The 25,699-nt window shown below is 49.6% G+C and overlaps 1 protein-coding gene across 7 annotated transcripts in view; it reads right to left on the reverse strand.

The window, feature by feature from the left end:
* Positions 1-25,699, reverse strand: part of JAKMIP1 (janus kinase and microtubule interacting protein 1) — a 147,725-nt gene that overhangs the window by 48,848 nt on the left and 73,178 nt on the right. For all 7 annotated transcript variants that reach the window (XM_070262734.1, XM_070262735.1, XM_070262738.1 and 4 more), the window contains 6 exons: positions 21,069-21,563; positions 9,109-9,318; positions 8,083-8,202; positions 4,564-4,710; positions 3,493-3,633; positions 1,601-1,660 (listed from right to left, as the gene is read on the reverse strand). In XM_070262734.1, coding sequence (XP_070118835.1) covers positions 1,601-1,660; positions 3,493-3,633; positions 4,564-4,710; positions 8,083-8,202; positions 9,109-9,318; positions 21,069-21,563 — 1,173 coding nt within the window. The remainder of the gene's footprint in view (positions 1-1,600; positions 1,661-3,492; positions 3,634-4,563; positions 4,711-8,082; positions 8,203-9,108; positions 9,319-21,068; positions 21,564-25,699) is intronic.

Below are 25,699 nucleotides of genomic sequence, written 5' to 3' on the forward strand. Positions count from 1 at the left end.
AATTTACTTTGTCTCTTTAAATTATTTCTATATTTTATATCTTTAGGCTTCCTGAAACTGTAACATGGAAAAGGTAACAGCAACCTCACAGGGCTGCTGTGGGATTAAATGAGATGGTGTGAATAACCACTCAGCCAGTGTCCAGGACACAGCAAGCCATCGACGAGCACAGACCGGGTGACATTACCCTGGCTGCTGCACCAGATAGACTTTATTTGGTCTACAGTGTGTATTATAAACCTTTGCACCAATATGTAAAATCCTGAAATTTTACATAGAATAAGGTCTTAGGCGTTGTCTTGGGTCTCCCAAGAAAGAGGTGTTGCAGCCCTAACCCCAGTATCTCAGAACGTGACCTCATTTGGAAGTACGGTTATTGCAGATATAATTAGTTCACATGAGGTCATACTAGAGTGGGTAGACCCCTAATCCAGTACGATAGGTGGCCTCATAAGAAGACGGCCATGTGAAAGCACAGAGACACACAGGGAGAGGGGCATAAGACATAAAAGTAGAGGGTGGAGTTAGGCAGCTGTAAAACAAGAAAAGCCAAAGAGTGTCAGTAAATCACCAGAAGCTGGAAGAGGCAAGGAAGGGTTTCCCTACAGGTTTCAGAGGGAGTGCGGCCCTGCCGACACCCTGATTTTAGATTTCTAGACTCCAAAACTGTGAGATAATAAATTTCTGCTGTTCTAAGCCACCCAGTTTGTGGTACTTTGTCATGGAAGCCCTAGGAAACTAATGCATAAGGATTTCCACTTCTCTTCAAAGACTAGAATATCTGACATCGCCTGGCTCCCTTCTTACAGCAACTGTACTGGGGCCCAGTTTGCCACAGTCCCCACCACTCCCTACTGCCACTCTGATACTAAAGTCATATATCTGAGGCCATTCAGCATCACATCTACACTGCTGTTTTCTTTAGAGAAGAGAAATATTTCTCTATGACCATATCTCTATCAAAAGATAAACCAGGAGGGACATCTGGCTCCGTAAAAAGGAGAGCAGGCTCATGTCTTCACGGAAGTGAAAAATATGTCTAAATGGATTTTAATGCAAATGAAGTCTTTTTTATATCTGCCCATTTGCTCTTTTACATTCCAGCTCGGTCCCTGGGGGCGTCTGTGTTTTCCATGCCCACCTCGCCTCTCTCCACCAGGACATTTGGACACTATCTCCGTAAAACTACATCTTCCAAAAAGAACACAATTCTGCATTATTCCAAATAAGTGCAAAGCTCCTGATTTTTCAGAATAGGATATAAGATGTTATAAACCAAGCCTGAGTGTCCTTTAAATCCTTCAAAAGGTCTAGGTATTTATGTCTTTAATTTTGGGTGAGCAGACCCTGAGACCTAATACAGAATTCAGCCATAAGTCTTCCATGAATAAATTATAATACCTGGGCCCACGGCTATAATTTACGTTGCTTTGAGAGACAGCAGTGACAGGTTTTCCACCATCAAACGCGCAGAGATGTGAGTGTCTCTGCCTTTACGACCCCTCCATGGACTGCTTGTGCCTCCCCTCTCCCTGGGCCATCTGCCCGGCAGGTCCTGGCACAGTGACAAAGCAGAGCAGCTGTGCCATCGCAGGCTCACCTTAGGCGGCTTCAGGCTTTTCCCACGATGTCTCTTGGAGCGCAAGAGCCGTTCTCTCTCCTAGAAGGAAACACAACTATTGGCATTTCAGCCAGCCTCACATCACACCAACCAAGCTGGACCTCAAAGGATGTGACTTACGAAGCTGCCATGTCTACCTGTCTGCACTGGGCTTGGGTTAAACCAGGTTCTCAGCACCCAAGTGATGGCTGCTTCTTAGAACTGAGAGCTACAGAGCAACAACATTTCCTCAAGTCCTTAACCGGACTTAGCCCATCCCAGAAAAAGATGCCAAAATTTGCCAGTGCCATAAAACTCCAGCTTGTCTACTGTGGGGGCCGGAAGCTGTAAAGCATGAGGCAGTGTTGACGAGACGGCCACCCTGTCAGGGACGGCAGCAGAGAGGGAGGAAGCTTGCAGCTCTGAGCTCAGGCAGAGCTGGGGCCAAATCCCTGTGGGCCTCCTCCTGGCCAGGGGACAGCCTTTATGTCTGTCTTGTTCTCGGGTTCTTGCTCCGCTATATGAGGCTAGAACCCAACATGCAGTGTTGCCTGAAGAAAGAAACAAGAGATGGTGGCGGCCTGGAGGCTTCTGTCAGTAGAAATGGTCCCTGTGAACAGTAGCAGCGTTCAGCCCCAGACAGAACCAGTCGATTTGCTCCTTCCTAATCAAATCTTCCTTTTCCCTTTGGCTGCCAGGAAACGCAGGGACAAATCTGGTGCTTAGCCCTTACAGTCCGCCCATTTGTCCCTCCTGATTTTGACTGATGCTACTATCTTTATTTTCTCTAGTCTTATCTGTTTATTATTCCTCTTTCAACTTTATCATTTTATTGAATGCATTTTTTCATCCTATGTTGCATCAAGTTTTTTGTGTAATGAAGCAAAGATGAATGGATGGATGGATAGAAGGGAGGAAGGAGGGATGGAGGGGAGGAGCAGAGGAGGGACAGAGGGATGGAGGGATGGATGGAAAGAGGATGGAAGGAAGGAGGGGAGGATGGGAAGGAGGAATGGAGGGAGGGAGAGATGGAGAAATGGAGGGATGGACGGAAAGAGGATGGAAGGAAGGAGGGGAGGATGGGAAGATGGGGGCATGGATGGATGGGAAGATGGATGGAGGGATGGGAGGGAGAATGGAGGGAAGTCTGGGTGGCTGGGTTGAAGGAAGGAAAGAAGGAAGGAGGGAATTAAAGAGAGAGAGCTAGGTAAGCAGAGTAAATTTGACAATTATCGTCAAAGACGTTTTTAGAATTTTGACCACTGGCTTTTCTACGCTGTGAGGACCCATAAATTAAACCAGCACATTCCCTCCTGAGCAAGCAGAACAGCAGAACACATTTTGCTTCTAAGATCCAGCTAAAGCTCGCTGCAGATGGTCCCTTACTGGTACCTACGCTCCTTTCACAGGGAGCTGCAGAATTCTCTGGTTATAACACTTCACCTACTTAAGACATACTCACCCACCCTTAATCTTATACACAGACATACACAGTCCTTCAAACTCCGGTCTGATTACAAGGTTCAGGTTTTCAAGCTCACGGTCTGTAACCACTAAGCTAAAAACAATCAGATTTCTCAGGGAGAGATCATGCCCACTCTGTAAAGGCCAGAAGATTCATTCTTAAAACTGATGCTGCTTCCTAGTGGCAGCAAACTGGGGAGAAGATTTGAGAAAAAGAGTAGCCATGGAAACTGCTCCCAGGTACCAGTAATGTGATTTAAATGCAGTCAAGGCTGCTTCCTGGCAGAATAAGGCAGGAAGGTGCCCACCACAGGATGAGCTCTGTGAGACCCCATCTGCTTCAGCAGCATCGCCCTGAAGCCCCACTGCCATTCCTGACACACGTCACTTGGCATCACACTGAGGGCTGTCACGGAGCATAGACATACCAGTGAGAGATCGTCGATGACATGCTGCTGTTCCAGCACTTGCAGCCGCAGGAACTCGATCTCCTGCTCGTCCCTCGTCAGGCTGAGATCGTTCAAGGAAGTGTGCCGTTTCAGAGACGCCTGGGCCGAGAGCTTCTCTTTCTGCAGCCAGAGGGGGAGAGAGCACTGCAGGGCCGCTCATCCACAGCATTTGTCAGGGCACAGACTGTGGGCTCAGGAATACGGATAGAGGGATGGATGGAGGGATGACAGCCATCTAGGCCCCAAGCTGGAGGAGCGGACAGCTTCAGACCAGAACCAAGCCAGAGGCACGGCTGATAGTGCCCCCTGTGGAGAGAAAGGGCTGGGTGGGCATTAGGGGTGGGAGGCAGACTTGGAACCAAGCCTTGAAAGCTGGAGGAGGAAGCTGGGGGAGGAGAGCACACCACGCCTGCTGATGACACTCATACCCGGACCTGTGAGGCCACGGGGAGAAGCGGTTCCACCTCTCAGAGCCTAGGTCTTCTCAGCTGTCAAATGGCGGTGACTGACACTGGTTTGGACAATGAATCTCAGGGTATTCTCTCAACCATCAACTACAAGACACCACCCTGACCACAAAGACCAATCATCCTTTTTGCAGCAAATAAAAGGCCCTTATGCAAAGAGCTTAGAGCAAAAATGGTAACCGCTTTCACACACTGAGCTTCCACAACGAGCAGTGTGCTCTGCAAGGCCTTTCTATGCCATCATTCCATCTTCTCGATAACCCTGCAACGTTGATATTTTCATTCCCATTTTATAGATGAAGAAAGTGATGCACAGAGAGAATGAGAGAGGTGTCTAAGGACCCAGGGTGGTAGAGACAGAGCTGGGGCGTCTCCCTCCAGGCCCAGGCGCCCATGGCACTGTGAATTCTAGAGAAGCGGAGAGTGGCAGAGGTGGGTGCGGCCTGAGTCTGCTCACGAGGCTTCCTCGGAGAGGCGGGTGGGAGGTGCGCCCTGGGGAATGTGCACTGTGAGGGTGGGTGGCTGGAGAATCTCAGATGCGGACGAGAATTCAGGCGCTAGTCCCAAGGGGATGGCGACCTACCACTTCCACGTTCTCCCTCGTTAGGTTCTTGACTTTCTCCTCCATCCGCTGGAGGCTCTGCAGCAAATCCTCATTCTTCTTGTTCATACGCTTGTTCTTCTCCACAAGGGGCTTCAGCTGGGCCTCTGTCTCACGGGAGCGTTTCAGCTACAGGTGGAAAGACAGAAGGCCAGGTGGCTTTAAGACCCAGTGGATGGCTGACATCACACCACGGAGGCCAGCAGAGATCCAACCCGGGCGTTCCTCAGGACTGAAGCTGCCACCATTAGGACCACATTTCCTGGGCAGTGCAAACACCAGAAAGAGCCCACAGACACCCAGCTTCCGAAAGCAGGATCCCCCCCGAGCCTCAGAGGGCCTTGAGTAAGGCAACAGGAGGAGGCTGCAGCCCAGTGCGGGAGGCCTGTACATCTGCCTCAGGTCGCCCTGCTGGCAAGTGGCCTGCGCTGTGTCCACTAGTCCACACCTCCTTTACCTCTGGGCATAACCCCCAGAGGTCATGGGTCACATGCATTAAGGTCAATCCAGCTACTTAGCTCCTCCTGGCCACCATTCCTACCCAAGTACAGACAAGCAGAAAGCGCGACACTCTTCAGATGACAGATAACCCCTGACTCGCTCCATGCCAGGTGTAGTGCTGGGGGTACAGAGATAAATATGCCGGCATCCACACCAGGAGGAGCTCTCTGAGTCCTCTGAGCACAGTCCCTACTGTGCAGGGTGTCCTCCAGTCTCTCTCACATGATCAGCATCTGGGGAGCCCGTCTTGTGCCCGGGACCTTTGCTGGGGACTGGGTCTAAGGGATGACATCACAGGGGTGCCCATCCAACAGACAAGGGAAGAAGGCAAAGACAGCGGTAAGAACACAGTGAGACAAGTGCAGGTGGACATTCTAGGCAGGGGAACCACACATCCAGAGGTTCAGAACACGCGAGAACACGGCTTGTTCGTGCAGCTTCACTCAGTCCAGCGGGAACACAGAATGTAGGGTGACGGGCAGAGAAGGTGCAGGCGTGGGGAAGCCTGATGTAGGGAGAGCTCTGTCATTTCATTTCCACCCCTGGCCCCTGAGGGATTTGAAACAGGAGCACTCTGCGGTCAGGTCTGCCTTCTAGAACAAACTATCACTCTGACTGCTGTGTGGAGGCTAGGCCAGTGTGAAATGACAATGGTAGGGGGACAGAGTGCAGGGACTGGGCGTGTTGTACAACTAGAGGCACCCACTTTTTCCTTCTGAGTACAGTGTCCTGGGTGACACATTCATTTTCTAGCTGCATGACCACGGCCAAGTTCTTAGTTTTGGCTTCCTCATCTATAAAATGGGAATAATGATAGTACCTGCCTCATGGACTTGTTGTGAGAATTAAACACGTAGTGATAGTCTTCTCAGGGTTAATTTAACGGATGAAAATTAGAAACAATTAAATATGCATCACTGTCACGATGACCACAGGAACAGCCGCTGCGTGTGTCAAGGACTCGCCATGTGTCCAAAGCCGTGTTAAGCCCATCCAGACATTCTCTCTCATTCAGCCCACACCACAACCCTGGGAGGGGGCCCCATCCCCATCTCATCTCATGGACAAGGAACCCGACCACAAAGAGTTGGGGTAATATGCTCATGGCCACACAGAAAGTGCTAGAACCAAGGATCAAAGACAGGGGACTGACCTAGACCCCTGCTTTAAGTCACCAGGCTGAGAAAGTTAAGACAAAACACTGACAGTAGCCATTACAATATAAAATATACCTTTGACCCAAACATTCTGCTCCTGGAAATCCACCCCAAAGAAATAAATGAGTAAAGACAGAAATATTTCTTGTATATGGCATTGTTTATAAGCAAAGAAACCTGAAACGGCCTAAATATCCCCTAGTAGAGGATAACGGAATAGACCACGGCACGTGCACACAGCGGAGCACGATGCAGTCGTGGAAAAGACACGGGGAGATCTCTGTGCACTGATGGGGAGCGCTGGACCCCATTAGTCAAGTGGCTGAACACAACACGGGGGCCCGTATTGTAACCACAAAACAAAAAGGCCTCTCGGTGGGAGTATGTTTACAGAAGCCTCAGAAACCTGTTAAGAAGCACCTCAAGCTGCTGGCAGACGTCCCCTCATGATTTGAAGACGGAAGTGCTGGCGAGCTTCTCCATTTTTACTTTAAACACTTCAGTGTAGACTGTATTTTTTTCTAATCCACTTAGTAAACTATTATGCAGCTCAGGAGGGATTTTTTTAGCTCATGAATACTTAAAGTGAAAAGTGGAGACATGATGTTAGATGTGCAGTCTGATGGAAGCTATATAAAAAGACACCTTTAAAAATACTGGAAGGAGGAGCTGGCCTGGTGGCGTAGCCATTAAGTGTGCGTGCTCCACTTCGGTGGCCTGGGGTTCACCTGTTGGGATCCCGGGTACAGACCTAGGCACCGCCTGTCGGGCCATGCTGTGGCAGGTGTCCCACATACAAAATGGAGGAAGATGGGCACAGATGTTAGCTCAGGGCCAGTCTTCCTCAGCAAAAAGAGGAGGATTGGCAGCAGAGGTTAGCTCAGGGCTAATCTTCCTCAAAAAAAACCCAAAAAACAAAGAGAAGGATTGGTGGTGGATGTTAGTTCGGGGCTAACCTTTCTCAAAAAGAAAAAAAAAATACTGGAAGGAAATGAATTTATTTTGATCCTATCAAAATTGTGAAGAGATGGCACTTATTAACACTTTTCATCTCCCACGTTTTTCAAATATTATATAGATATGCTTACTTTCATAATGAAATTTAGAACAAATATTATGAGGCATTTATCAAGAATTTTATGTGTTGACTACCACTACATAAAAATTAGTTTAGCTGTTTATCCAGCAAATCTAAACATATTCAAGGAATTTCTATTTTTACTAGATTTATTTTTTAACCTGAAGTCTACGTTCATTATTTTTTAAATTAGAAATACGTAAACCTTTAAGCAAAAGAAAGTAAACAGATAAGCAAAAAATAAAAATTATCCAGTCACACTACCTATAACAACTTCCAATATCCAGGGTGACAGTGTGTTTTTGTTCTGTAAACTATTTTTATCTTTTAATTTACTGTGAACAAATTTCCATGGTAATTAAATATGATCTATATCATCATTCTTAAGGACTGCCTGCAGCTCATTGTAGAATGTTCCATACTGCTTTGCCCACTACTTGAGTGTTGAACAGCTGGGTTTTCGCTTTGTTGGGCTTTGTTTTCAGCTTCTATCATAAACAACACTGCAAGGACATCCTCTCCATGCTTCTCACTGACCTTCTCCACTTGTTTGCTCAGGATAAACTCCTGCAGAAACAAAGGGCAGTGCCAGGTTTCTTCAATGAGTGTACGTTAGGTTTTTAATCAGAAAGAAATTAGAAAGAGAGTAAAGAAAACCAGAAGGCCTCTGCATGAACTTTATGTTTAAGGCGTGTTTTGTGGCCCCAGGGCCGCTTCCTTGCATCCTACAAGGCACCATCTGTCTCTCGGGGGCTGACTACCAACCAGTTCATTCCTCTCATCTGCCAAGAGGGTATTTCTGTCTTCCAGCTTCCGTATCACCGAATTCAGTTCAGCAATTTTTAGTTGAAATCGCCGCACATCTCGCTCGTCCATATGTTGATCCTAAAAAAGAGTCAAGACACAAATGTACCTTGAAGAAGCTTAAATGATTCAAAGCACTCCATGGACCCTTCTTAGAAAATTCATAGGACATAACAGGTGACCTCCTCATTAGGAGGACTGTACGCCATGCTGGGACTCCCCGAGGTCAAGCAACATGGACAACACCCCAAGCCCGGCCAGCGACCGGCAGAAAGACTTCATCTCAAAGGTGACGAGACTTCGAACCCTCCAAAGGCTCCCAAACATCTGAACGTGGCCTCTGGGGACCTTCACTTTTAAGCCCCCGCCCTCTGTGCCTCTCTTGCAAAGGCCCATCACAGACGTTCTAGGACATTCCTCAAGGGCAAGCACTGGGTCCATCTTGCTCACCACTGAAATGCCAGCACCTCATATGGTATGTGTGTACAGCACACATGACAGATACTCGAATACTTAGTGAATGAATGAATGAATGAATAAATGCTGCTTCAGCCTCTTCTGTGCTCTTAAGTACCAAGCTATTGCCCCAAATGCCCCTGTCTGCTGGCTAAGCTCCTACTCATCTTGCAGGACTCTGACTGTAAGTCAGGTCCTGTCTTGACCAGGTCCTTTTCTGTGCTCTTACTGTACACTCTGCATCGATGTCTTTGTTTCTTTCTTTTCAACTGAGCTCCAAGCCCACTGGAGGCAAAGGCAGCCAGTCGTTCACTTCTATATTCCCAGTGCCTAGACATAGTGAATGCCGGCAAACTGGGGGAGGCATGGGGGAGGGAGGGAAGGGAGGAGCGACGGGTAAATGGAAGGGAAGGACGGACGGAGGGAGCGGGAAGGCGGGCAAGTTGTCTGGAAGACTGCCCAGTAGGAGGAAGGACAGGCGCGTGGCCAGCTCTGAGGCCCCGAAGCTTGCATGAGCGGCTGTCCCCTCACCTGGACACCCATGAGCTCTGCCATGTCCCCTATGCCAGGTGGGAGCTCTCTCTTTGGACTACTGTGGTACCGCTCAGCCTCTTTGACCTGAACCAGCTGCTCATCCAAGGCCTCTTTCTGAAGAAGCAGCTTCTGGGTCTGACCAGTCTGCACGCCAAGTTCCTTCTCCAAGGCCAGAATCACACGATCTTTCCCTTTGATCTCATCCATCTGAAAAAGAGAAAGAATAAGCAATTAACCGTAGGGGCTCATGACCAGGGAAATCTCTCCCTTGCTGGCCTTAGGCCCAGAGAAAGGTTATGCAGTCCCACGGTCCAGGGTCAGCTGAACTTGGCGAACTCAGGACAGAGAAAGAACGCAGTCCACAGGCCAGGCCCTGCTCCCCCACCACTGCCCCCGAGCACGGAGGAACAGACTATGGGTTCAAGGACCTATATAGTCAACCAGACACTTACCATTGAAATTTATCTATGCTCACGTTTCTCTTCCCAAAATAAAATAAAATAAAATCCTGACCCTACCGGCCCGTCCAGCCACCCCCAACCCCTGCAGCTAAGCTTCTTCAAAGAGTTGGCTGATCTCTTCGTCTCCCACTCACTCCTCAAGCCTCTCCTGCTGGTCATAGCCCCGACTCCTCCACCAAAGCTTTTCTTGCTAAGGCCCCCAGTGCTCTCCTGGCCCCCAAACCCACCATCCCTCTCACCAGCATCTGACACTGTCACCCACTCCCTGCGTCAGGAACCTCTCCTGCCCCTCCCGCCCTCCACAATGATGTCTCAGTTTCTATCTTCCTTACAGACTTGCCTTGCCCTGGCTGCCATTAAAGTCTGGAGCTCCCAAAGTTTGGCCCTCTTCCTGGTCTGTACCTTTCCCCCGGCAGCCGCGTCACCTACAACATTAACACCCTGAGAAACAAACGGCAAGCAATAGGATATAGGGGAGCATATGAGGAAGCTTTTTGGTGCAAAACTAATTCGGCCCGACCTTGTTTTTCCAAAAGGGCCTGACATGGCCATTGAGCGTGTATTATCTGCTTTAAGCATTTGCTATGTCCCAAAGACAAGAACAAATGCCCTTAAGACGCAGCTTCCCACACTGGCATTTCCTTAAGGACAGGCATCTCTCCCTAGGCTGGGGGTCGATCACTGTGCCCACCCTGTGACCACCCAGCTCAAGACAACAGACGGGCTACCTGCTGTGTGCCAACTAGGCAATCTCACGGCTGTTGTAAAACGGACATGCCTATCATATGTGACACATGCTCTTTGGCGGTATATAACCACTCTGTATACCCCACTTCTTTCATGCCCTTCCTTCCTTGGGGAAGGAAGGCCCCGGGCTAGTCCTCAGATCTGGCTCATAATAAACTCACCCCAATTTTGATTTATAGATTGGTTATGGATTATTTGTGTCGACAACCCCCATACGCAGCTGACACTTCAACATACTTCCCAGCCCTGACCTCCCTTGGAGCCCCACAATCACAGCACTAACTGGTTGCTTGACTTCTTTGCTGAGATTGCCAAAAGACCTTGGCCTCTCCATATGCGAACCTCAACGTAAGCCCCAGCTCACCCCAGCCCCGGCTCGCCCAGCATTCCGGGGAGGAAACCAAGCAGAAAGAAGCTTACAGAAGAGGAAACTTTGGCCCCAGGCCATACACTTCATCTGTTTCTGGACACAAAGCCAACAGCTGGGAAACTGCCCCACCAGGGCACTATAATGGTTGAACAGTGTCACCTTCCCCCCGATCCATGTCCTTCCTAAAACCTGAGAATGTGACCTCATTTGGAAAATGGGTTGTTGTCATAGGTATAATTAATTAAGATGAGGTCACACTGGTGTAGGGTGGGCCCTTATGACTGGTGACCTTATAAGAGGAGAAGAGACACACAGACACACACGGAGAAGGCCATGTGAAGATGGAGGCGGGAGTGATGCAGCCACAAGCCCAGGAACATTAAGGACTGCCAGCAACCACCAGAAGCTGGAAGAAGCCAGGAAGGATCCTCCCCTGGAGCCTTCAGAGAAAGCCTGGTCCTGCCTCCCTTTGATTTCAGACCTCCCTCCACAACTGCGAGGGACTAAATTCCTGTGGTTCAAGCCATCCAGTCGGCAGCGCTTTGTTACAGCAGCCCTAGCAACTAACACAGCCCTTCAAAGAGAAAACTTCCCAAGCACTAGAGTTTCATTAATTGACAAAAATCACAATAGTTTCAGCTACAGTGATTACTGTATCATCACAGGATTTAGAATAAATTCTATTTGAGAAAAGGTACACAAAAGGTTCTGAGAAGAACACTAATGCTTTAGTAAGGATGGTTTCAACAAAATCCCCAATGGACAGCCTTTAAGATATAACATCTGTGACACTATTTGGTTAACACATATCTGTAAGCACCCACTATCGGCGGGCCAGGACATAAGGCAATGTAACACGCACGCTACCCTGGTTACCCAATGGAACAGTTAGAGCCATCTGATACAAAACAGCCTGGCACAGAGGAAAAAGCACCATGCGAGGAGTAAGAAGTTATGGACCCGAGACTAAGCTCCCACCAGGAGGCCATGTGACCTCTGGCAAGTCACGAAACCTCTCTACGTCTCAGGTTCCTCATGTATACAATGAGGGTGTGGGAATATCTGCCCGAAAGGGGAGCCATGAGGACTGAATAGGACAGCAGAGACAAGCAGGCTGAGGAGCAGGGCCACCGGGCCCTCAGTGCTGGGCTCTGTCCCTGACCCCGCCACATATTGGCTCCATCACCGTGGTCAAGTTTCCTGATTTCTTCCCATGCCTCCGTGTTCTCCTCTGTGAAATGGGGAGAATAATAGTACATAATTAACAGGGATGCTGTGAGGATTAAATGCATTAACACAGAGAAAGTGCCTGGCACACAGTAGGCATCCATTAAACATTAGTTCTAATTATAATTGTTGCATGGTACATAGTAGGTCTCAATAAATAGTAGTTGCTGTCTTTCTTAGACTTTTGTCTCCTTTAGGTATTCAAATACTGAGGAAATGAATGAACAAATACTGTAGTGGTTTGAATTGTGGTCCTTAGAAAGATACGTCCACACCCTAACTCCAGAGATGTGTGAATGTGACCTCATTTGGGAAAAAGGTCTTTGCAGATGTAATTAAGTTAAGGATGGTAACATGAGGAGATCCATCATCCTGGTTTAACCAGGGAGGTCCTAAATCCAATGACCAGTATCCTTATAGGAAGAGAAGAACAGACAGAAGAGGGGAAACAGGAGAGGAGGTCATGTGAAGAGGGAGAAAGAGATTGGAGTGATGGAACACAAGCCAAGGAACGCCTCAGGCCACCGGAAGCTGGAAGAGCAAGGAAGATCCTCCTCAAGAGCCTTCAGAGGGGAGAGCTCTGGGGACTCCTTGATTTCAGACTTCTAGCTTCCGGAGCTGTACGAGAATCAAATTCTGTTGTTTTAGGCCACAAGTTTGCGGTCATTTGTTAAGGCAGCCCCAGGAGACTGATACAAATGCCCCTCTCACTCCGCACACTCACAGAGTGTGATAAAGTAAAGTTGACTGTACTCTGAAACTCACTTCGGAGTCAGACACCTCGAATTCAGAGAGACTGCCACAGCAGAGAGCACTGGTGAAGAGCCCAGCTCTGGCGCAGACCGCCCCCACCTGCCATGTGACCGTGGGCAGTCACCCCTGTGACCTAGCCTCAGCCTCTGTAAAGTGGGGACACTGTGAGAACTCTAGAACCTAATGTGTCTGTCCAATTGTGGAGAGATTTAGATCAACCACGGAAAGAATGTAGCACAGAAGCTGGCATATTATAAGCATGTGGTCAATGTTAATTGCCACCATTCATCTACTTTAGCTCCTGGTTAACAGAAGCCTACCTTATTTAAACAGCAGAGCATTCAAAACTGATAAGATACATTTGAGCTTATAGAAGGAGGAAGAGAGTACTCCCAAAATCCAGACTAGGAGCTTTCCAAACCAAGTCCTACAGTTTTGACAAGCTCTTTGAGTTGCCTTTCTTTGGAAGAAAAAAGGATGTCATTCTTCCCTCTGCACCCCAGCCTCCCCGCAGGGCCCTCCCCTGGCTCTCCAGCCAAGGGTGTGCCTGGTGCCGGCTCTCCTTAAGCAGCTGCAGAATGCGCCCACTGCTCCCCCTGGTGACGAGCCACCTGCAGCTCCCAGCCATGGCCAAATCCCTGAAAGGCAGAGCACCACCACCTCCCCACAGGGAAGGGTCCTTAAGGATGCAGAAAACGTGGTGGCCGCTGCAGACGCCAACCCTAAAGCAGTAAAAATTACATGAAAAGAGTTCACTAATTCAAACCACTCAGATGTGCTTTCATTAATTCAACACATTCTGAGCCCCACCAACGGGTGCTGGGAACATCAGTGCGCAAAACAGATCAGAGTCCCTGCCCTCAGAGTTTCCATTCCAGTGGGGGAGGTAGCCAAAACACAGTAAATGAGTCAACACTACAGCGATCAGAGAAGGATTCATGCTAGAGGAGAAAAATCAACTGAGGGAAGTCAGCAGTGCCAGTTAGGGGCTGTTGCAAGTTAACAGGTAGGGTTCCAGCCTGCCGCCCTCAGCATCCCAGCCACACACTGCTTGCTTTGCACTGGAGTCCAGAAGTGGGGCCTCCACCACCACATGACACTAGCTTCCCCCACAAAAAGCAGGAGTATTTCAAACAAGACATCTCCAGAACCCTGAATTCTCAACTTAGAAAAGCACCAATGCCCCACTTATCCCAGTACATGAGCAGAGGGCTTCTACCCCACCACATGGAGAATGTTCCTAAGAAACTGTCTCCACTAACACAGACAACATCCCAGAACAGATGGACAATGTGGCATATATTCTGGGGCCAATTTTCTAGATTGCTGTATTTCCCCAGCCAGAGTCCTGAGGTCCAAGGTCAGGAGCCTTGCTGAGCTCACAGAGCTAACGGCAGGCACTCTCACTATTTGTTGTGTTTCTCTCTGGCTCCCAGCCTGAGCTCTTAGCCATCCTGAGCCGCCACTCTCAGGCCCCTGATGAAGCTGCCGACCTCTGACATTGAGGTTCCGGAGTTTCCCTGAACCACACCACCTGAGTCTGCAGGACATTCCTCGGTTTCCTCCGTGCACCCATTTCCCCTTCGCCCACACTCCCAGTCCCAGCATGCGGTTTAGGAGAGGGGTGGGGCTGAAACCATTCCGCGTTCCCAGGGCTGGCCCTGCTTGGCTCACATGTGCCACATGCCCCCACCCTGACAGGACTTGGTTCAGGCATGGATACATGACCCATCAGAGCCAATGGCCTGAAGAGGGCATCACTGGGACCCTCCTGTTTTTCCTTAAAAGCTAAGGAGAGTCTCTCACTGTCTCTGGACTGTGTCGGGTGAGGATGCGGGATCTGGCACAGTGGTGGCATCTCACCAGCACAACTCGAGAGCCCAGAGCCTGAGCATGACACAGCATGAGGCAGAGTGAGCCTGAGAACCTGGCCCCTGGGTGACATCATCAGTGCCATTGGACCTGTGCCTGAAGCTAACACTACTACTTCAGTTACGAGAGCCGAGACTCTCACTTCCTAAATGTCACAGAGGAAAGGAAAGAACGTGAACTGGACGACGGTGACCACGTCTTTGTTACATGATCGCGTGAGCTCAGCACCACGTTTGTACTGAAGAGACATGCTCCCTCTCAGTCTTTAAAAGACCCTCAAAGCAGATACTACTGACCCCACTTTACAGACAAGCTTGAGGTCCAGGAAGCGAACGCGCCCATTCTCCAGGGAGCAGCAGCACCGCGATTCACACCCACCAGCCCTCCAAAGGCCTCATTCTCCCCTCTCTCTGCCTGGCAGCAACACATCTCCTCACCTGTCAGCAGTCACATCCCCCAGGACGTCGTCTCAGTGAAAGCTTACTTTAGCCAGCTCCCAACGAGCCCACCAATTTGTGAATAATTTTGTTAGCTCCACCTCACTGCAAAGTTTGGGAAATCAAAGATGAAGCCCAGGCTGCCACCCCGACAGCCATTCTCACTCTCCTCCTTGGAGAACAAGTTCCCCACCGGGGCCCTCAGCGGAGTGTGGTCCTGCCGAGACCCTGATTTCAGACTTTCAGCCTCCTAAACTGTGAGAGAAGCAACTGCTGTTGTTTTAAGCCCCTGAGTTCGTGGGCACGTGTTACGGCAGCCCTGGGAAAGAGACAGGACCACCCTGGGTTCACTAGGAGCTGCCCCGCACTCAGTAGGACTACATTTCCCAGCCGCCCTTGCAGCTAGGTGAGGCTAGTCAGTCTGTTCTAGCCAAAGAGGAGGAAGTGGAAGCACAGGGAACCTCCGAAAAGAAAAGTGCTCTTAACTGAAGACCCCACGCCCTTCTTCATCTGCCCTCCCACTGCCAACCTGAGACGAAGATGGGATGGCTAGTGCTCCATGGGACTGAGGGACCATGAGGGTCAGGGCCACACCCCAGAGCCCCTTCGGAGGGGAAAGCTGGGAGGCGCCTGTGTCCCTCCCTCCTCCGTGGAGCCCTGCAGTGGCCCTTTCCAGACTTTGTACCTGAGACAGAAATATCTTCCAGATTTTAAGCCCCCGTGTGTGGGGGGAGTCTTCGTTACATGCAGCCAGATCTAACCCTAACTGGTCTAAGGAGCGAGTCAGGAACCTGGAGGGCTCCTGCCCCAGGCTGACGTAACTGCCCTTCCTCACTGACTTTCACTTAAGAGGCGTCTTAGAGGCACCAGCGGAAGTCTGGAAGCCTTCTTGCATTTCTAATCTGATCCAGCTGACAGGGAAATGGAAGGCAGCCCTCCTTCCGAACAGGTTGCCACGAGCAACAGGCTTGCCTGGAGAGCGACGCTTGTCAGACAGGGGCAGAGAGGGAGAAATGGGCATTTGTTCCTTCACTCTCTTCTCCTAAGTGGGACATTTTCAGTGAAAACCACACACACACTGAGAATACCTGAACTGGGGATATTTCCATTTGCTGCTGAAATGGAAACCGACACCAGATCTTTGGTACATTTTAAATAAAGCTGAGCCTCTTGTGCAAATACTTAGGGGTTTTTTTCGCATTTTATTTACCTTAAATATAATTTTTTTCTGTACCAGGGGAACATATTTTACAGGTCTCCTGTTACAGAAACAACAAGCTGCTGCTAGATGCTTTTAGTTCACTTAATTCTCACAACCCTGGGGCAGATATGTAATTATCCCCATTTTGTAGATGAGGCCCCAGAGGCTCAGAGATGGTAAGCAACTTGATTGGGGCCACACAGCAAAAAAGTGGGGGAATCTGGATTCTCCCAGAGCAGACTTCCTCCAAAGGCTTCTCTTCCCACTATGGGACAATGTCTCCCCTAAACACACACACACACAGAGGAGGGGAAAAGAGGCTGGAGAATGCTTCTGAGAACTCAGTATTGCTATGCACTTAGATTTTCCATAAATTAGAAATTTAAAATCGGCACATCTCTTCTGCCATTCCTGGTACAGGATTGTTAAGATGTGAACTGATGCTCTGCCATTGATGGGGTGACCAGTCTAGAGATGGACAGCTGGATGGGGACTTCAAAAGGACACCTGGTCACTCTGCCTCCAGTACTTAAATCTCTTACCTCAGTGTCTCCCACAGAAGGCCCCCAGCCTCTGCTTACACACTTCCCATGCTGGGCACTCATTACCTCCCCAGGAAGCTTACAGCTCTACCTTCTGGAGCCTTTAGAATCTCAAAGTCTTTCAGATATTGCAGGTGGAGAATGAATGAATGTGACCTCTAATGAAAAGGAAAAGATAAAGAAAAAAGAGGCTCCTACCCCAGGACACACTCTCAGTGTCTGCCCTCCTAGTGCCCCGCCCCTTGCCCACCTAGCCACCCTCACCTGAAAAGCATGTTCCAGGCATTGTGGGGTCTCAGCCAGCCTAGCACCTGACACGCAGAGGAGCCTGGTACTGTCAGTGAGTGGCCAGACTGGGACACAGGGCCTCTCTGCTCTTTGAAGTCACTCACTTCCCTAGACCTGCCTCCTGTTCCACAAAACAAGACAGTGGGCAAAGAAGCACTTTCTGCAGATGAAAATGTGTACGGAAACCCAACAGAACCGGAAAAGTCCCTCTGCAGTGGCAGGGCTGACACCTGGGCTCCCTGCTCTGCCGTGTGTCCTCCCCTCCCCACGGCCACAGCCCTGCCCTACTCCTCTGGGGCTCCACGGAGCTCTGCAGAGGGCAGTTTGAGGACCAGTGAGAGGAGATTTCGTACTGTGCCAGCTCTGAGAGTCGACAGGAAGAAAAGACGAAATATAAGCAAAATGCCTTCCATCATTATTCTGTCACCTAAGGCCTCTGTGCACGCTATGAGGAGGTCTGCGGGGGACACGACCCCCTTTGAAATGCATCCTTGACCACAAGTCATGGGAAGGCAGGACACTGCTCACAGCTGCATGCACAAGAAGTGGAAAGATTCACTCCCAATTCTGGCGGCGGGGGGCTGGGAACAGGTGGAATTTGTGCCTTTTGATGAACAAAAATTTTTTTTAAACGTTGGATGTACAACCTTTTCTGCATAGTGTATTTATACGAACAATATATTTGTGTCTTGTTTGAGGAATATTTACCTGCCCTATGATCATGAAAATATTACTGTTTTCTTCTAATAGCTTTACTGTCCTCCCTTTTAACATGTAGGTCTACGGCCCAGTTTGAATTAATCTTTGTGGACGGTATGATATGGGGCCAATATTCCTGTTTTGTTTTTCTCTTATAAATATCCAACTACTTCAACACTGTTTATTGAAAGACCGTCCTTTCCCTCCTGAACCGCAGTGCAGTCTTTCTGCTAAACCAAGTGACCACAAACGTACAGGTTACTTCTGGACTCTTCTGTTCCACTGACCTAGCCACCCCTCCTTGGGCCTGTCTTGACCACTGCAGCTCTGTAGTAAGCTCTGCCATCCGGCAGCGGGAGACCTCCAGTTCTTTTCTTCTTCAAGGTTGTCATTCCACGTCCTTTAAATTTTTATATGAAATTTAGAATGTTTGCCAATGTCTGTAAAAACAGTTTGCTGGGATTTTGACAGGGATTACACTGAATCTATAGATCAGTTATGGAAGAACTGAGATCTACACCAAGTCTTCCACTTCATGAAAATGCTACCTCTCTCCTTTATTTTTGTCTCCTTTATTTTTTCTCAGCAGTGTTTTGCAATTTTCAGGGTAGAAATTTTATACAACATTCATTAGATTTATTCCTGGGTATTTGAAAATTTTGGTGCTCTATTGTAAGTGGTATTTTTTTAAAGTTTCATTTTCCAATTGTTCATTGCCACTGTATAGAAACACAGTTTATTTTTGTGTATTTGCATTCTGCACTTAGAGACTTTTTACCTGGTGTATTTAGAGACTTTGATAAATTCACTAATTCTAACAGTGTAGAGTGTCTTGGATTTTCCACATCATGATTATAGCATCTGAAAATAAAGACAGTCTTCCTTCCTTTGTTTCTAATCTTTAAAACCTTTCTTTTTATTGTCTTTTGTATTTGGGGTCTGGCCAGTGCCATGCTGAACAGAAGTGGTGGTGGGGGACATCTTGTTTCGTCCTTGGACTCAGTGGGAAATGTCCAACGTTCCATCATTCCTTAGGTTGTTAGTAGACTGCTGACAGGACCCTTTATCAGATTAGGGGAAATTCCATTCTATTCCTAGTTTGCTGAGAGTCCGTCTCACGAAGTTGAATTTTATCAAGTGCTTCTTCTGCATGTATTAAGATGACCACATGGGTTTTTCTCCTTTATTCCATTACTAGTTGAATTATATTTACTGATTTTAGAATAATAAACCAATCTTTGCATTCCTAGAATACACCCAACTTGGTCGGGGCCTATGAACCTTCCTACATATTGCTGGACTTGATCTGTTAACATCTTATTTAGTATGTACTCTCTATCCACAAGAGATAATCCAAAAATTGTCTTTTCTTATAATAATGACTTTGGGAGCAAAGTTACACTGGCTTCATAATATGAGTTTGAATATGTTCCTTATTTCTCAATTTTCTGGAAGAGTCTGTGTAGAATTAGTTTTATTTCTTCCTTAAACACTTGGAAGAATTTACCTGTGAAGTCATCTGGGTGTGGGCTTTTCTTTGTGGGAAAATCATTAACTAAAGTCTTAATTTCTTTAGTAGCTACAGGACTATTCAGGTTTTCTATTTCTTGAAGCGTCAATTTTGGTAAGTTGTACTTGTTCAAGGAACACGCCCCTTTCATCTAAGTTCCACGTTTTCTGGCTATGCAGTCCATAATGTACTCTCATGGTCATGTGAATGCCAGTAGGAGCTGCAGCATTTCTCCTTTCACATTTTTTATATTGGGGACTTGGTCTCTTTTTCCCTTCATCAGCATTCCTAGGGGTTATCAATTTATCAACCGTGACTTTTGAGTGTGTTGATTTTCTTTATTGATCTTACTCCAGAGATTCCTACTCTATGATCTCCTTCATTCTACATCCCCAGAGTTTAATTTGCTCTTCTCTTCTTTCGTCTTGAGATGGAAGCTTAGATGTTTGATTTTCAGTGTTTCTTCTTTTTGTCTAAAATTTGTTTTGCTCTAAGGACTGATCTAATTACCACCCACAAATTCTGAAATGTGGTCTATTGCGAGAAAAGTATGTCACATCTCCCTGAAAAGAACAGTATTCTGTAGCTGCTGAAATGCTGTATTCTGTCAGTCTAGTCCAGCCGGCTAACTGTGATGTCTTAATCTCGTCTCTTTATCCACTTAGTGTTCACAAGTTCTACCACTTGCTGAGACAGGTGTGCTATCCTGACTATAATTGTGCACTTATATATTTCTCCTTTTAGTTTTGACAGTTTTCCTTTTATACATTCTGAAGTTTCATTAAGTGCATTCCTATTGAATTGAGCCCTTTATTATTGAGAATTTCCCCCACTTGTGTTTAGTATTCCTTCTTGCCTTAAGTCTTTGACGTAAATACTGCCAGGCCAGCTTTCTTCAGGTTAGTGTCTGGATTGGATCTTTCCATCCTTTTACATTCAATCTAACTGTATCCTCATAATTAAGATGTATCTCTGGTAAATACCACTGCTGTGGTGGTTGACTCTAGTCTGATATCTTAGCCGACCTGGGTTTTTAGTCTCCTGCACCACACGGGTTCACAGGCTGACAAACTTCTTGAGGGGCAGACCGTTTGTGTGTTGCAGGCCCCCTCCCTGTAGCGCATTTTATCTCCTAAGTACAGTATCACTCTGCCTTTCCATCCCGACTCGCCGGCCTCCCACATCACCCCAGAACTCAATGAATAGTCTACGCTGCAAACGGGCCTAGTATTGGGGGCTCCTCTAGTTTCCCATCTTTCATGCCAGTCCTGAGAGATGCCAAGACGTCCTACTCCCCTCTCTAACCCCCAATGGAGTCTCTTTGCTCAGGGAAGCCCAATCCCCAGCCCACACGCAGGATCAGCAAATGCCCCCCAGGGAAGAAAGTGGCTGGCAACTGTCAGCTCACCTGGGAAGGGCTTTTTCCCTGTTCCTTTGAAATTTTAGTTATTCCATACCTCACAGCTGCCACAGCTCTCCAGTCTTTAAGACTGTGACTCCTTACAATTTATGTTTTCCCTAGCTGTAGCAGCAGGACAGCTGGCCTGTCCAGACCTACCACACCTTAATGGAGGGGGCAGTCTGCTCCTGGTTTATTAATTCAATGGATAAACAAATGCCCAGCACTCTGATATGCTATCACAGTCCTTTCTTACGACGATCCTGCCCATTATCTCTTAACCTCATTTTACAGATGAGAAACTTGTGCTTCTGAGGGTTCTGTGATCTACCAGGTCTCGCACACCTGGCGAGGAGAGACCTACCCTGCAGAGCCTTGCACACCTAGGCCACAGGACTCGGTAGGAAAGGGTGTGTGCACATAGGCCGGGCAGGGCATGGGTGGCACGTACCAGCCTGCGGATGTCGCGCTCACACTCGCGCTTGATGCGGTGCACCTCGTCCTGGTGCGCCTGGTAGGCGGCGCGCAGGTCGGCCGCCTTAGTCTTGTCGGCCTGCATGCAGTTGCTGAGCGCCTCCTCAGCCTGCTTGCGCGCTGCCTTGAGCTCCAGGATCTCCTGCTGCAGCCGCAGGCGCTCGCCATCAAAGGCCCTGCGCGCCTCGTCGCGCGCCTCGGCCAGCAGTGCCGTCTTGACCTTGTCAGCTGCGCCATCCCGCAGCACATTCAGCGTGGCCTGCAGACGCTGCAGCTCGCCCTCCTTGATCTTGGCCGTGCGCGCAGCCTCCTGCTCATGCTGCCGGATGAGCACCTCGCGCAGCGCCTGCAGCTCCTTGGTCTTCTCCTCGTGCAGCTTGGCCCGCAGCTCCGAGATATAGGCCGTGTGCCGCCGCTGCTCCTGCTCGCGCTCCAGCTTGGCCTCCTGTAGCCGCTCTCGCAGTTTGCCCACCTGCAGCCAAGAGAGTCGCTCAGTGTCAGGGTCAGGGCTGGGGGAGCTGGCCATCCCTGACATCACCTCCCCATGCCCCTTCGTGTGTGACAGGCCCTGAGGCCCTCCCCAGGTCCCCACACTCCAATTTCCCCTCCCACCACCCCCACAGTCCTGACCCTCATTACCCCACCCATCCTACTATTTTCTTGAGATTTTCTCTAGAGGTGAAAAAACACATGAAGATGCTAGAGAGAGTCAAGTCTTCGACATTCCCTCCAATTGGGAGATTTACAAGGAAGGACAATTTATTAGTCACAAAACACAAGACACAAGGGCAGAAATCATCTCTCTCACCAAAGCTGAACAACTTTTCAACCAGGAATGCATCTCCAGTGCCCGTGCGCTGGACTCTGGAGTAGGAAGAGATGGAGCAGGTGGAAGGAGAGAGGGGCAGGGAAGGGGGCAGTCCCTGTTGAGCTGCTGCCCCGCCTGGGCTGGGGGCTCCAGGGCATCCCCCGCATTAACCTCTCAGAGCCCCTGGAGGGATAAGTGTGTGTTTTACCACAAGGCAGGCACGGCTCAGAGATGCTTCTGTGACCATGAGGGATGAGGGGCTTCACCCCAGGCCCCTGCCCCAGAGCTGGTGCTCTGCAGATGCCAGACTCCCAACAGCCTGAGTGTATTCGTCTAATGGGCAAAAATTTAAAACATTATTTGTAAAACGTGCCAAGGGAATATTTTCTTAAAACACTCCAAAATGCTTTATTCAACCTTTTCATGTCAACTATTGCACAATACACACATTCTACAGGAACCCTTTACACTCCATTTGTTTTCTCAATACCAGTCTCTGAAGAACTGGAACAAACCGTCTCTCAGGGACAAGCTGCTCCCGCGGACGATGGCAGCGTGCTCCCCAGACCACACTGGTTACGGCACACCAACGTGCCGAAATTAATTTAGGTGACAAGTTTACACTGTCACCTGGGTATTGATAAATCCTTACTTACATCAGCAGGGAAAGAAGCAATCAAACCAAGCCGGCAAAGGCACAAGACCGACATCTCCTTACAGCAAACGCTCGCAGCACAGACTGAAACAAGGACCGGCCGGCCTCAGGCCCACCTCGCCCAAGGGCTGTAGCCAGAGTCTCTTCCTAAAGGACCGAGTGCAGGAAGCCAGACATTGCATATTTGACATGATGTCCCCTGCAAGGGACTGAATGCTTCTGGCACTGTCCTGTCTGGGAGGCAACGCTGTCCTGACTCTGCGTTAATGGCAACAGTGACCGGGAGTCAGGAGGACGGGATCCAGCCACACCTGGAGCTCCACTCAGTGCATTTCTCTTGGCAAATTACTGAACCTCAAGATGGTTAATGCTACATGTCAACTTGGCAGGGTCATGGGACCAGGTCACTGGACCAAACACCAGTCTCGATGTTGCTGTTAAGGTATTTTTTTAAAGATGTGATTAACATTTAAATCAGTAGACCTTGCGTAAAGCAGATGACCCTCCATAATGTGGGTGGGCCTCATCCAATCAGTTGAGGGCCTTAAGAGAAAAGCCTGAGGTCCTCCGATGAGGAAGGAATTCAGCCTCCAGACTGCCTTCCGACTCAAGACTGCAAGACCAACTCTTGGTAGAGTTCCCAGCCTGCCGCCTTGAGAATCTCAGATTTGTCTGCCCCCATAATCATTTGAGCCCACTTCTTAAAAAGAAAAATATATATATATATCTCAATCTCTCCCTCTCTCTTTATATATGTTGGTCCTGTTCCTCTCTGAAGAACACTGACTATACCACCTGCCAGAGCTTCCTGTTCCTCTCCTAGGAAACAGGGATGTCAGCAGCCGCCCCTAGAAGGACTTTTGGGAGGAAGAGAGCTGAAAGTCGATGACGGATAAAGGGGAGTCTGTGGTTAGAGTGCTGAGGTTGCACGTCGACGTGAGCAAGCCCCAGTGTGACTGGTCACAGGCAGTAAAGGAGGAAGGGCTGACGACAGGGGGAGCAGAGGCGTGTGCAGGGCAGCCTGGAGAGGTCTCCCTGAGAGGGGCAGAGAGGCCAGCTGAGATGGGCCAGGTGACACCAGTGTGTACGGCAGGGATGGTAACAGAGGATGGGGCCAGGGGAGAAGGCCCTGCTGCATCCCACTGGCACTGCCCAGAGGCGTGAGGGCTGCGCCCGGGTACCATGACCCATGTGTAGCAGAGCGAGGCTGGGACGGCCCCCCTGGGTGCACAGGGTACCCATCCTTACTCCATCGAGCCGAGCAGGTCCACAGAAGCCGCCCAGCACTCTACCTGCCAGATGCCTCCAAGCTACTCCCTAAGGCCAGAGGCACAGCAGGAGAGAGGGGCCCCTACCAGCGGCTCCTCAGTGTTTGGGCTCTAAATGCAGCAAGAGCAAAATGACTGAGAGCAGGAATGCGCCCAAGGTGGGAGGGGCTGGCGTGGAGAACTCGCCTGAGCCAGCACCACCTGCCGCTCCGACTGTGAGGGTAAAGGCAGCCTCCGCGTGTCTCTTCCCATCACACTCCTCATCGGTTCCAGCGGCACTGGGTCTCTGTTTCCAGGCCTCGACCACTTCTCCCCACTCCCTGCTACCAGCCTGGTCCAAGCCGCCGGTAGCAGCCCTCCACCAGGCTATAGCAATCACCTCCAAACCAACCATCGCTCTGCTTCTGCCCCCGTGCCCTCGGCCCTTCAGCCCTCCTCAGCGGCCAGCACAGGCCTCTACGCACACATCACATCATTTCCCCATGGCTCAAGCCCTCCGAGCCAGGGGGTACAGGGTAACTGTTCTGAAACCACTATTCATGTAAGCCAGCAAGTAGGGGATGGTGGGAGCCAGGTTCTCACCGCCGGAGCAGGAGGGCATGGAGCAGTGAGGGCAGGGGGCCAGAGGCTCCCGGTGCTACTGGATCAGTGTTGGGGACATCAGCAAGAACTCATGTTTAACTTCCCAGAGATGTTACATTTGGAATTATTTACAGATCTGTGTACATACATGGGCCATTAGACACACATATATTTCCCTGCTCTGTCACCTGAGGCCTAGAAGCAATGACACCCCAGCAGGAGTGAGCACACCAGCTCCCAGATCTCGGTTTCCAATGCCATTCTCCAAGGAAAGGAGCTGGGGCTCCTTGGAGAAACGGCTGGTTCTAGGAGCAGGGCAGGGGAATACACAAGATGAGGCTGGAGCATTTTAGAGTGCCAGGAAGTAAGCACCTACTCAAGAATAAACATATAAATAAATACCACAGTGATGGGGCCTGTCGAAGGGACACGGGAGCCAACTGACAGAGGACTGACCCTTGCTGGTGGCAGTCCTGCCTCATCGCTGACTGCTCGGCTCAGGCCACACGAGGCCTGCTGCACCTAGGACACACAGATGCCTCGCTGCCTCCCCGCCTTCGCCCGAGTTGACCCCTGCCTGGAATGCTCCGGCCAGCTCTCTGCAGGGTCTGCCTTCCCTGCTCGCACTCAGCACCTCTTTGCTGCTGACCACCTCCCAAAAGAGCCACCCCACTCCAACCACAGCTACTTTCTACCTCCTTTTCTTGCCTTACCCTCTTCTTGGGACTTTTCACTCCTAAATAAATATTATATGTCACTTTTCTGACGTTCATTTCCTACCTCCCCCATTACGTACAAGCTCCAGGAGAGGGACTGAATCTCCAGGGCATTGCAGCTTCTGCGACACAGCACGACACACAGCAGGCGCTCAATAACTAGCTGTGGACTGTGCAAAGAAAGAACAGAAGGATGACTGGCCTGGCCAGGTTGCAAATAATAAATGATAGTATCCAGTGCATCAGCAGCAAGGGCAGCCATGGGACCGGGGAGCAGTGGCCCTTCCCCGGGCAGGTCCCAGCTAGAACACTGCCTGGGACCCTGTGCCTTCACCCTCCCTCCATTCTCCCATAGGGCTAGGAACCTGCCCCGACTGGGTCAGGGCCGGCCCTGGGCTCCCAGGGCCCTGCAAGATTCTCTCCTTCGCCACACAGCTCACACCCAAATTCCAACCCTCCCGCCCCACCACTGAGGCCAGCAGGCCCTGGAGGGCAGGATGACACCTAACTCACTTTTGTGGCCAGGTGAGTCCCTGGCCAGGCCTAGATCCAGAGCAGTGCGGCTGGCTGCTGCAAGAA

This window comes from Equus caballus, chromosome 3, assembly GCF_041296265.1.
Source record: "Equus caballus isolate H_3958 breed thoroughbred chromosome 3, TB-T2T, whole genome shotgun sequence".
Classification (NCBI taxonomy): Eukaryota; Metazoa; Chordata; class Mammalia; order Perissodactyla; family Equidae; genus Equus; species Equus caballus.